Here is a 13271-nt window from a genome sequence, read left to right on the forward strand (position 1 = left end):
CTCATTAGTATTATGACAAAACACCAACTTTTACCATTATAATTTTTTTAATTGAGTTTATTAGGGAAATATGAGAGGCAAAGATACCCCAAGTGACAGAAAGAAAATTCTGAAAATGACCCTTCAAGCCAAGTGGGGGCCTGGCCTTGACCTCCCCCCAAGGACAAGAAACTGGTAGGTTAGCAACGACATTCTCTGGTGGCCACCTTGCCCGGGTTTAAGTGTCTCAGCCAGGACTGCCTCCCACCCCCTACGCCAAAGGTGGAAAGGAGACCAAGACTGTTTATAGAATCAGTGCAAAGGCAATGAGAGCTATAAGGAAAGTCAGAGGGCAGCCCTGGTGGCGCAGTGGGTTTAGTGCTACCTGCAGCCTGGGGTGTGATCCTGGAGACCTGGGATCGAGTCCCATGTCAGGCTCCCTGCATGGAGCCTGCTTCTCCCTCTGCCTGTGTCTCTGCCTCTCTCTCTGTGTGTCTCTCATGAATAAATAAATAAAGTCTTAAAAAAAAAAAAAATGAAAGAGAGAGAGATGGAGAGGACCTTAACAAAGAGTCCCAGGCAACTGGCTCTGAGCGCTTCAAACACACTGATGAACAGTTCTACAAAACGTTACTTAAAAGATAAAATGCCTAATGTTGGTTCCAAGAGTTCCCCTGGACTTCTTCCCACATGCTACATCACACATCAATGTACATGGCAAAGCCTAAAGGCCACACTTTTGAAAAAAGAATAAGCCCTGTTGCTCTTTAAGAAGAGAGGAAGGAACTGAGGCTCCTGGGGCCTTTCCCACGTCAGCCTGTGTTCCATAAAGCAACTTCCCAGCAGCAGCATGGCATAGTTCTAGGTGAGAGTCTCACCTTTTGTCACCTATGCTTCAATGTACTCTATTCTCCACTCGAGGGCTGTCAATTTCTCGTTTAGTTTTGCAAGTCTTTGAACGACAAGACATATCAAATGAGTTGAGAAAGTCCACGATCTTCTTGATGCTGCTGGTGATGAGCTCAACGTATCCCCGGCTCGCCCAGTCCTGGTGAATCTCCCGCTGCACCAGATCCTCTTGGCCCGCCATGGCTGCTGCCTGAAAAGGAGCCACCATTATAATTTTATATAGTTTTTGAAAATCCTGACTATTGTGAGAAAAAATAAATAATATAATAACATAGAGCCTCAGTAATTAAGAGAGACCCAAGAGCAGGTTATTGGCCATTAGTCAGGTATTAACCTTTTGGTTTCTTTTCTTTAAATGAGAATCTGACTTTTTACTTACTTTCAACTTATATGTCTTCTTTTTCAGTTATAAAATTTGTTGCTTTGAACTGTATAATTTGTAAGATCTCATTTAGCACCAAAAAAAAAAACGGTTCTGTATTCTTCTTCTTCTTCTTTTTTTTTTTTTTTTTTTTAAGATTTTGTTTTTAAGTAATCTCTACACCCAGCATGGGACTTGTACCCACAACCCATAGATCAAGAGTCACACAATCTACTGACTGAGCCGTCTGGATGCCCCTCTGAATCTTATTTCTAATAAATCTTTTTTTCTTGGGTTATCAAATGCTACATAATGCAAGTTAGAATTTTTTTTAATTTGAAAACTAAGATATACATATTTAATTTTATATCACTATTCTTCTAGGCACCATTTTATTAAGGGACCAGTTTTAGGGAAGGGCCTTATACACGTAATAATTTAATTGCCCACAGGATAGGATCATTCATTATTTCTGTTTTTGCACATTACTAATTAAGACTTGCCCACTGTAGACTTCACAAGGAAGTACTGAGGTTATTCTTCAATTATTTTGAAAGTATTTATAAAGTCAGTTCAGCATTCAATTTATATTTTGGTACATAGGTAACTATTTAAGATGGTGATCTCCTCTCCAGTACATGCTTCTGATTATTACCAGGCTAAGGCAAGTATGTTTTCTTTGCCTACTGTACCTCAATTAGAAAAATTCATAATGGAATGAATAATCCTGTATATTTATCACTCAATGAAAAACAGTTTTTCCCTGAGTTAGAATGCACGTTACAGTGATTTGCTTAATTTCAATAATTTACCAATCAGATTTGTAATTTTTGTGAAGTTGTTGATCATTTTTTTATAAATTTATTTTTTATTGGTGTTCAATTTGCCAACATATAGAATAACACCTAGTGCTCATCCCATCAAGTGCCCCCCTCAGTGCCCGTCACCCAATTACCCCCACCTCCTGCCCACCTCCCCTTCCCCCACCCCTAGTTCGTTTCCCAGAGTTAGGAGTCTCGTGTTCTGTCTCCCTTTCTGATATTTCCCACTCATTTTTTTCTCCTTTCCCCTTTATTGAAGTTATTGATCATTTAATCCTAAATATAAAGATTAAGGAATTTAATATCATTTGAGGTTAGCCCATGGGGGCAACAGCAAGAGATTCCTCCTTCACCACAAAAGAACCCAAAAGCTTGTGTCCCCCACACAGTTGAGCTTATGGGGATGAGAGCTGAGATGGACAAATCAGTCTCAAGGAGTTCAGCTTTATCACTCCTACTGTGGTTGCCCTTGCCCTGCCTTGAGATGTTCTAATTCAGGTGTTATGAAGTGTGCCTCCAGGACAAGAATGTACTAGTCAAGCCAACTCAAATATCTTGTCCCTCAAGAGTTGTGTCTGTAGATGTTAGTAGATTGGAATCCTTGTTCATATGCCTCCAGCTCCTTTAAATTAACTAGAATGAATCTGTCTTCCCAAGTCCTGTCAATTCTGGTAACTTGATGTTACAGACTGCAGACCTAAACCTGGGTAGTGTTGATGTAAATATACTGAGTGGTCTGTGGTGTGCTTTTATTTTTATTTTATTTTTTTTCCAGCTATGCTTTTAAAGATTTATTTGAGAGAGAGCACGCGCCTGTGCACAAGTTGTGGGAGGGGCATAGGAAGAGGGAGGGAAGCAGACTCCCTGCTCAGTGTGGAGCCTGACAATGGGCTCAATCCCAGGACCCTGAGATCATGACCTGAGCCCAAATTGAGAGTGGGATACTTAACTGATTGAGGCACCCAGGTGCCCCTATATACTTTTTTTTTTTTTTCCCTATATACTTTTTAAAAGAATCATTTTAGGATTTCAGGTGCATCACTAAATGTAAAAGTAAAGTACCTGGTATAAATATGAAAAGATGTTTAAGGAGCCTGATACCTTTTGCAGTAGGAAATCTTAAAACGGAAAGTTTAAGCTAAGTGCCAATTTTTAGCCAATAATCACAATTTCATGTAACACACATAGATACCTGTATATACACATTCTTCCACACATAGGAATGCCATTTGGTACTCATTTTCCTGATGGTTTAATATGTTAAGAAAGAACAAAACAAGAGCCAAAGGTTTTGTTTCATTTTATATTGAAATATAGTTCACACCTGTTAAGCCAGCTTCAGGTGTACAGCACAGTGATTTGACAAGTCTATACATTATGCTGTGCTCACCGCAAGTGTGTCCACCATGTGTCACCATATGACGCTATTATAATGCCATGAGGCAACTTCAGTTTTTATAGTGATGGTGTAGACATGCCAGGAAGCTCCACATTCATGATTCTTCAATGTGTTTTTCAGAATTCATGGTCTGCAGCTGCTTTGAAGGTGTGCCCCTTCATCTCTGTGTTAAACCCCATTATCCAGGGGTGGTCCCTGCCTCCCTTAGATACAGTAACTTCTGGCATCTTGAGTGTCTGGGCATCCACATTTCCCTTGTTTTATCTCACCACATTCTTGGGGAAGCAGTCCTTAAGTTGATGGGCCCTATTTTCTGCCAGTTTTCTTGACCGTCAAGAATCAGCAGTGCAACCATCTATTCTCAAACACCGATTTTAGTAGTCATTAATTACTGTCCACTTCCCCCCAAAATGACTATTTATAGCTACAGAAAAGTACATTTACATCTTATATATGTTATCTACATTAAAATAACTTTTGATTGCATTTGATAATTAAAAACAATTCATCTTCATATTGTTTGAGAAGGGAAGAAGTCTGATTTGTTTTAACATACCTAATTCAGGGGATCCCTGGGTGACGCAGTGGTTTGGCGCCTGCCTTTGGCCCAGGGCGCGATCCTGGAGACCCGGGATCGAATCCCACATCGGGCTCCCGGTGCATGGAGCCTGCTTCTCCCTCTGCCTGTGTCTCTGCCTCTCTCTCTCTCTGTGTGTGTGACTATCATAAATAAATAAAGAAAAGAAAAAAAAAACATACCTAATTCAGTAGCTGAATGTTGTCATTTTTCCTTACAGGGCTCGTGCAATTCGCTTCAGACAGGACGGGAATGAAGCTGTGGGAGGATTCTTCTCTCAGATTGGGCAGCTATATATGGTACATCATCTCTGGGGTATGTATTTGTTCCTTCATTTTTGTGTTCCTGGGACTTCAGGGTCCATTACCAAATAAGCCATACTAGGCAATAAAGCACATCTCAAATCACTAACTTTAAACACTGTAGCAAATCCAAACATCACAGATAGAAAGTAAGTGCTGGGCTATCTAGAAGGAAAGAGGTCAACAGTGAAAGGCCCACAGGCTTGGGGCACATTAGCAAGCTGACATGAGAGTGGGGATAATGGTGAAAGGAATAACAGAAGTGAAGCAAGGAGCCATGGGAGAGGGAAGACGATAAAGCTATCATCCTTTTCTAGACACTTCTCATAACACATTAGGAACACTCCTGCATTTTATCCAGAGAGGCAGCTCCCCACATGCTCACTCACTGCCTGCCTCTCGATCCATTGTTCCAGAGGACCTCCTCCCTGTCACCTTTTCCATCCCCACCCACTTTTGTTTGACCTCATGTTTGGTATCTCTCAGGACCAGACTCCTATGCATCCCTTGCCACCCAGTGAACCCACTCCTCCTGAGCCCCCAGAGCCCAGTATGCCCATGTAGGTTGTCCCTTTGTGGCTATTTGTGTCTGTCTCCCTGCTAGAACAACCACTGGGTCTAATAGCTTGGTACATTTTGGGCACATTTGTATATGTTTATTAGTGTTAAAGAAATGAAGGGGTGGGTGGGTGGCTCAGTCAGTTAAGCATCTGACTCTTGATCTCAGCTCACATCTTAATCTCAGGGTCTTGAGTTCATGCCCAGTGTGAAGCCTGCTTAAAAAAAAAAAAGTTAAAAAATAAAAATCATAACTCATTTCTAGACCACGTTAATTAACTGAGGTATCAGTTTGACCTATTGGTCCCACCAAGGGCTGCATCCTGTCTGCCTGCTGTGTTAGCGTGGCAGGTGGACAGAGAAACGTGATGGGTATGATGATGGATCTCTCCCTCTCAAATAAATAAATAAAAACTTTTTTTAAAAATGTTAATTTTGCTATGCATATTTTACCATAATAAAAAGAATTTTAATTAAGGAAATGAAAATTTGAAATTAAGAAATAAGAATGCAGCCATCTCTAACCTGTGCTCCCTGCAAGGGTTACTGGCCATGCACCTGACCTCAGTTGGAATGCTGCTGCTTGTCATGTTCATGCTGTTTTGCTCTGGGTGGTGAGAGATAAAAGATTTTTTTTCCAGCTATCTTTCAGCATCTTCCAAATTTTATGTTGTAAATTTATACTCCATTACTAGTTCAGAGAAATTTTATCTTTAGATGGTTACACTCGTAGACATACATGGGTAGGTCTTCTCGTCAGGAGAAGGAAACCTATGGAGAACAGGTGTATGTCTCAGAATAAAAACTGGAAGCCCTGATTTTTGTCCTTGAGTCTTGACTGGGCAGCCCTCCCCCTTCCCCATCAAGATGCCTAGGAGGTGCTTCCCTGGTCAGTAGTTGGAAGGATCTTGCCCAGGCTGGGAGTCAGAAACCAAGGCACCTGAATTGTACCACATGACACCAAAGACTGATGCCCTTCTCTCCACCTGAACTGCCTTTCTCTTCTGTTCTTGTCGATGACATCTTTTCAACCTTCAAGACCCACCTGGTCAGATCACACCTTCCAGACAACTCTGTCCAGCCTCTTCGCTGTAGACCTATATACCATAGTGCTCAGGAGGGAGCCTTTACTTGTCTTTTTGCTGTCCACTGCATTGAACACAGTCTCTCACCCACATCCCTGTAGTGCTTTGGAAATGTTGAGCAAAATTGAATTGAATATTGCTTATCTATAGTCTTACAGTTGTTTGTTGTTGTTTTTTTAAGAAAGTTGTTTTTTGGGGGGTTTTTAAAAGATTTTATTTATTCACGAGAGACACAGAGAGAGAGAGAGGCAGAGACATAGGCAGAGGGAGAAGCAGGCTCCATGCAGGGAGCCCGATGTGGAACTTAATCCCAGGATCCCAGGATCATGCCCTGAACCGAAAGCCTACGCTCAACCACTGAGCCACCCAGGTGTCTTACAGCTTCTGATTATGAATTTAACATGTTCTTGAGGAATTGAGGAAATTCACTGGGCTTGAAAAGTGGTAGGTCTTGGATGCATTAGATTGTAAAGTTAAATAACTATTTATTTTGCTTCTCTCAAAAGGCCTTAACATAATTTTGCTCAGAATAACCAGCTCACAGTGATCCCAGCTCAGTATTAAATTCCCAAAGCGGTCTTTCTGAGAAAACCAGCTGAGCAGCTGACTCCATACCTGACAGACATACTAGTAGAATGTATCACATCTTGTTTGGTATAATTTTTTTTTTTAATTTTTATTTATTTACGATAGTCACAGAGAGAGAGAGAGGCAGAGACACACGCAGAGGGAGAAGCAGGCTCCATGTACCGGGAGCCCGATGTGGGACTTGATCCCAGGTCTCCAGGATCGCGCCCTGGGCCAAAGGCAGGCGCCAAACCGCTGCGCCACCCAGGGATCCCTCTTGTTTGGTTTAAGTCTTGCTGATGCTGTGTGTTATTTTTCAGCTTACAAGGATCTTCAGACCAGGGAAGATATACGGAATGCAGCATGGCATAAACATGGCTGGGAAGAATTGGTATATTATACAGGTAAAACCTTCATAGAGCTAAAACTTGTCATTCATCTCATCTTACTGTTTTACATTTTTTCACCCCAAAGCTAATGTGTACTTTAAAAAAAAAAAAATGTTGTTCCAGGGTGGTGAATCATTAAGGCCAGTGGGGGGATGGAAAATAAGCAGAGTTTTCTTTAATAATGACATGCCTTCTTTTCAATAAGAAGCTTTCATTCTTAAAAAAAAAAAAAAAAAAAAAAAAGAAGAAGCTTTCATTCTTTCAAGTATGTAGGGGAGCAGGAGCAGTTGGTGGAGCCTGTGACTCTTGATCTCATGAGGTTGTGAGTTCGAGCCCCAAGTTGGGTGAAGAGTTTAAAAATTTAAAAAAAAAAAAAAAAAAAGCAAGTTTTCAGACCCTTGTATGTTTTAAGTTTGACAACATTTACCTTGTTTTGTATTTTTCTATATTCTCTGAATATTTATTACACAATGTTTTTCTCAGCTTTCCCTTTCTCATCAAAGTTACTTATTCCCCCCAAATTATAATTTAATAACAGCCATTAAAAAGTAATTTTGAAAATTACTTTGACATTTTGACTTTCTGTAAGCACATGTGTATGCCTGTGCACGGATACTATGAAAATCTGGTTGCTTGATTTTTATAAGAACACCTGGGCTGAATACAAGCCAGCAGTACTGACAGAGGTAGTAAGTACCAATCATGTTGCATATCAGGTACATTTTAAGCCCATTCACTACTAAGAAAATCAAAGAGTACTTTGTCTAGAAAATAAGTATTATCTTGTCTTTTAGTTCAAAGCATCTAATGTGACTTTTTTATTTTTATTTTATTTATTTTTTTAAAGATTTTTTTATTTATTAATGAGAGACACAGAGAGAGAGAGGCAGAGACACAGGCAGAGGGAGAAGCAGGCCGATGTGGGACTCGATCCCGGATCTCCAGGATCACACCCTGGGCTAACGGCAGCGCTAAACCGCTGAGCCAGCCGGGCTGCTCCAGCAGTGACAGTTTTAGAAGTGCCATCTGTCTGTTCCTTTACACAAGATATAGTCACATGCAGTATTATTTGATTTTATATAACTTTTAGGTCAGGGGTGTCTGGGTGGCTCCGCCTTGGGCTCAGGTCATGATCCCAGAGTCCCAAGATCGAACCCTGCATTGGGCTCCCTGCTCAGCGGGGAGACTGCTTCTCCTTCTGCTCCCTGCTTGTGCTCTCTCTATCTCTCTCTTTCAAAAAAATGGATAAAATCTTTAAAATAAATAAATAAACAAACCATCATTTAAAAAAAAAAACTTTAGTTCAGTTCTCAACCTTTTGAGAAGGCACCATTTTTCTTGCAACATGGACTTTCCTAAGTTCCTAAAATGAAACAGACCTCCAGACAGATTCTGCTTTAATTTTAACATCTCCTAGGATATTAACTCATCTACCATTAACTTGTATATTTCTGTCCCCAAGATCAGTCCTATAATTTCCAGCATGCTGTTCTGATTTCAAGCACCATGTCTTCTGAACGTTCTTCTGAACATTCTTTGTTACTGTATATTTACCATAATCTGTTTGGAAAAGAACAAGCACAATAACCTTGATCCTTGTTTTCAGTCCCACTTATTCAGGAAATGGAATCTAGAATCATGATCCCACTGAAGACTTCACCCCTCCAGTAAAGCTACAGATTTTATGTGCCTACATAAATTTATGTGACAAGTATTTGTTATAAATTAATTTTAATTGTATTTCAAGTGAAAAAGAAACACTGAAGTGTGTAACTGCTGTATATAGCTTATGAGAAACCTCTTTTCTTTAAAATTTACATAATCACAGGAAAGGAAACTATTACAGTTTGATTGTAACAGTGCTCTGTAGTCCTCTTTGAAACATCCCTGTGTTTGTTGAATATACCTTCTACCAGCCACCCCTCTCTACCATCTGGGAAAAGAGGGCCAAAATTAAAATTTGAATCATCTCCAAACAGGAATCTTAACAATGAAAAAAAAGTTAGCAATTTCTTTATAAAAAGCAAATCTGTTTTGTAATTACAGATTTTTATACAAATTTCTTGTATCAGGAAGAAATATAGATTTTGTTATGTTACTCTAGCAGTTTTTCTGAGTCTCAGACTAGGAAAAAATTAGAAGTATACCCAGTACCTGAAAATGTTTGAATTCACTCTTATTTTTAATCAGTCGGCATAGTAAATATGCAGTACTAAGCTGGTAGTGGCTGCTAAGGTACATTTAATCAGTAATTCAGGCTTTACATCATGTATTGTGATATCTCTGTATGAGGGGAGATATTGGGTTAAACCTGTGTATCATATGTGATTTTGAAATGAACACCTTGAATAGCACTAATTTTTATTTGTAATATTTTTCTATAATAAAATGAGTAGCATTAGGAAAAGAGGTTTTATTTTGTAAACAATCATTTGTGACCTCAAGCATTCTGTAGTTAATATTTTAGTAAAGCCCACAGCAGATACTTCTAAGATCATGTATGAGGGGTGGTGCATGTTGGGATTTAAGTTGGAATAAAATGCATACTTTGTCTAGCTCTGTTTGATTTAGTTTTTTAATATAGTGTGCCAATTTTGTGACTGTAATGTGAAAGTCCTGTTAAAGTGAAAAATTACATCTGACCCCCAAATTAAAGAATTAATGTGTAAAACAAAGTGAATAAATCTCATATCAAATGTCAATCTTTTACATGTGGTTTTCTCCAAGAACATATAAAAATCAATAAAACCCTCTTGATTTTCACATATACATGTTTGCCGTCTTTTTTATGAACTTGTTCTGCAAATGACCCTGTCCTTCTTGAAAAACACCTTGTCCCCTGTTGAGTGAGTATATGTGAGTCTACAGAGCAAAATACTAAATAAATAAGCTCATCCGCTTCTCCCTAACCATTTTGGAATGTTTTGAGGAATGGATATGGGTGAACTGGTGCACAGTGTTTGGGAGGATGGGGCTGCTGGCAAAACAGGTGCTTTCAAGTCCATGGTCTGCTCCTTGATGAGGTACTCACTTCCCCTCTTTGGTGTTCAGTTCCCTTAATCTATAAAATGGGGAGGTGGAATCCGGTGGCATTTAACATCCCTTCAGCTCTGAATTTTTGTGACTTCTTAGCACCACAGGAAGCACCACAGGAAGCAATAGGAGGGAGAAGGTATGGTGAGCTCTGTCATAGAAAATCTGCATTTTAGCAGTTCTTCTGATTAGATGCTCAGAGCATGTTTGTAGGATGTGAATGAAAGAACTGTTTATGTGAAAATGCTTTCTAAACTATGTAAAGAAAAAATGGTAGAGTTAGTATTCTTAGCAAATTACCTTTACTGGTGATCTTACTCAGCACTGGAAAAAAACTAGGAACCGAGGGAATTTTCACTTCAAATTATGTGGACTTGAAGTGAACCCTGCAGAAGTCTGGAATTTTCTATCATTCACTGGAGTATTAGGGTTCTCCAGGGAAACAACCAATAGGATATCTAGATACAGATAAACATAAGAAGAGACTTGCTGAAACTGGCTCATGTGGTTTGGGAAGCCAAGAAGTCCCAGAATCTGCCATCTGTCAGCTAGAGAACCAAGAAAACCAATGGTATAATTCTGTCCCAAGTCCAAAGGCCTGAGAATCAGGAGAGCTGATGGTTTAACCCCAATGCAAGGCCAGAGGCCCAAGAACCAGGAGCTCCAGTGTCTGCAAGCAGATGATGAACATCCCAGCCCAATCAGAGAGAGTGCATTTACCCTTTGCCCTGTTCCACTTGGGCCCCCAAAGGATTAGACGATGCTCACCTACTGATGAGAATGGATCTGTTTACTCATTCTGTTGAATCAAATGCTAATCTTCCAGAAACACCCCTCATAGACCCAGAGATGTGTTACCAGCTATCTGGACATCCCTTAGAGCAGTCAAGACATATAAAATTAACCATCAATTAGCTGAGCTCACAGTTGTTAGATGAGTTAGATGAGGCTCTCCAAATTGTATTATCTACGCAAACCCTCATCTAGAAGCCATTCAGTATCTGGTGAGCACCAGGATGTCTGGATGCCAAATAGAATATTTAAGAATGACATTTTCTTTTTGAAACTTTGCTTTTCTGTTCTGTGTTGCTTTTTTAAAGGAGCTTTCTGTTCAGAAAAGCAACAGAGCAATGAACCAACTGTAAAACGAGGCTATTTCAGAATATACCCGACTCTAGGAAGAGGAATTTTTGTCCTAATTAAGTCTTGGATTTCACAAAGCAGTCTGCCTCACGCTAGGTTTTAGTCTTCCTTCAACTTAACAAATATTGAGTTTCTGATATGTGCCAAAGTCAGACACAGAGAATAACATCATGAACAAAACATAATCTCTGCCTTTGTGAAGTTTACAGTCATGAGAAGAGACTGGCAGTTAAAATACAGACTACCGTAAGTTACATGATATGGTAGAAACTGACAGATGCTCTAGTGGGGTAAGGTAGAACAGGGTAACCGGTCAGGTAGGTATCTTAAGGGTGGCTAGGAGAGGCAGTATGCGGTATTTTTTTTTAATTTTTTTTTAATTTGTATTTTATTTTATTTATTTATGATAGTCACAGAGAGAGAGAGAGAGAGGCAGAGACATAGGCAGAGGGAGAAGCAGGTCCATGCACCGGGAGCCTGATGTGGGATTCGATCCCGGGTCTCCAGGATCGCGCCCTGGGCCGAAGGCAGGCGCCAAACTGCTGCGCCACCCAGGGATCCCGAGGCAGTATGCAGTATTAAATATGTCTGGTCAGAGTTGGCCTCACTGAAAAGCTGAGATTTAAGCAAAAACGTTAGCCAGGGTTTGGAAGGGAATCCCTTCATGCTGGGGGAAGGGCTATAGCAGAGGCCCCAAGGCAGGGTCATGCCTGGCATGCACGGGAGCAGTATGAATACCATCACCTGAAACACAGAGGGAGGACTGGGTGGGAGAAGACAGAGATCATGGGCTGGATCAGGAAGGTGCTAGAGGCCACTGGAAGGACTTGGACTTTTACTCTGAGATGGGTCCATTAGAAGGTTTTGAGCAAAGGAAAGGCATGATCTGATTTACATTTAATTTAATTTAATTTAATTAATTTAATTTAATTTATTTGAGAGAGCGAGAGAGCACAAGCATGGAGGAGGGTTAGAGGGAGAAGCAGACTCCACACTGAGCAGGGCGCCCGACGTGGGGATCGAACCTAGGACCCTATGACTATGACCTGAGCCGAAGGCAGATTCTTTAATTGACTAACCACCCAGGTGCCCTGACTTACCTTTTAAATGGTGGCTTGGACAAGGGATGGCAGTGGGAATAGGGAGAATGGTGAAATTCTAAATATATCTTGACAGCGGAGTCGAGGTAATTTCCTGAATGATTTTTTTTTTTTTTTCCTGAATGATTAACTGTGGAGTGCGAATGAAAGAGAAAAATCAAGTGGCCCAAGTTTTGGCCTGCACACTGGAGAAGGGAAGGCTGTAGGTGGAGTCGGTGCAACAGATTTGAGGAAGTGAAGATCAGGAATGTTTTGTTGAATTTGAGATGGTCTATTCACGTGGTAGGCAGGTAGGCACGTGTGGATTCTGCAGGTCAGAAGCACAGTCTCACCTGGAGATGGGCATTTATGAATTGTCTGCATACAGAATTTAAGGTGTTATGGAGAGTGTAGATAGAGAAGAGGGCCAGGGTAAGGAGGAACCAGGAAGAGAGTGAAAAACCACCATGGAAACAGGAAAAAGCTCACAGAAGTGGGATGTCATGAGCATTAAGTGAACGAAGTCCATCAAGGATGAGGTCACCTGTGTCAATGCTGCCGCAAGATGGCGTTAGGTGACCTCAGAAGACTGGCCACTAATTTAGTGACATGGCGGTCTCTTGGTGACTTACAAGAACATCCTCTCATTACACTTAATTTATCAAATAATCACTTTATTTTACCCGTTCCTTTCCAATTTGTCAAATCTTTTTATTAGCCCCCCCCCCTTAGAAGAACAAATTGTATTATTTGGTCTCACTATGAATTTTCATTGGGAATATTCAAACTTCCAAACTCATTTTCCATTTGCTGGGTGTAAGTCTGATGAATATTACTTGCACGAGCCAACTCATTTTTATCATTCATGTGACACCATCCCTTCTCTTTTGAAAGCCCTCTAGAACCTACACTTTGCTCTACTCCAGACCAGCACTTGAAAGAACCCACTTCTTTACCCCATATTCTCAAGGCTGCTTATCAAAAGGCCTTTTCTTCAGTTCACATTAGATTTATTAACTTTATGCCTTCGGTTTCTGGCCAGGACACAGATGTTCAAAAATGTGCTTGA

The 13271-nt window shown here is 40.4% G+C and overlaps 1 protein-coding gene and 1 pseudogene across 1 annotated transcript in view; one reads left to right on the forward strand and one right to left on the reverse strand.

Moving 5' to 3' along the window:
• The window catches only part of NIPSNAP2 (nipsnap homolog 2), a 34776-nt gene extending 25062 nt beyond the window's left edge, over positions 1–9714 (forward strand). Inside the window, exons 8-10 of the mRNA XM_072752748.1 lie at positions 4267–4361; positions 6879–6962; positions 8554–9714. Coding sequence (XP_072608849.1) covers positions 4267–4361; positions 6879–6962; positions 8554–8618 — 244 coding nt within the window. The 3' untranslated portion in view covers positions 8619–9714. The remainder of the gene's footprint in view (positions 1–4266; positions 4362–6878; positions 6963–8553) is intronic.
• Positions 841–1428, reverse strand: LOC140598257 (protein BRICK1 pseudogene; annotated as a pseudogene).
• Positions 9715–13271: the final 3557 nt, after the last annotated feature.

The sequence above is a fragment of the Vulpes vulpes genome, chromosome 3, assembly GCF_048418805.1.
Source record: "Vulpes vulpes isolate BD-2025 chromosome 3, VulVul3, whole genome shotgun sequence".
NCBI lineage: Eukaryota > Metazoa > Chordata > Mammalia > Carnivora > Canidae > Vulpes > Vulpes vulpes.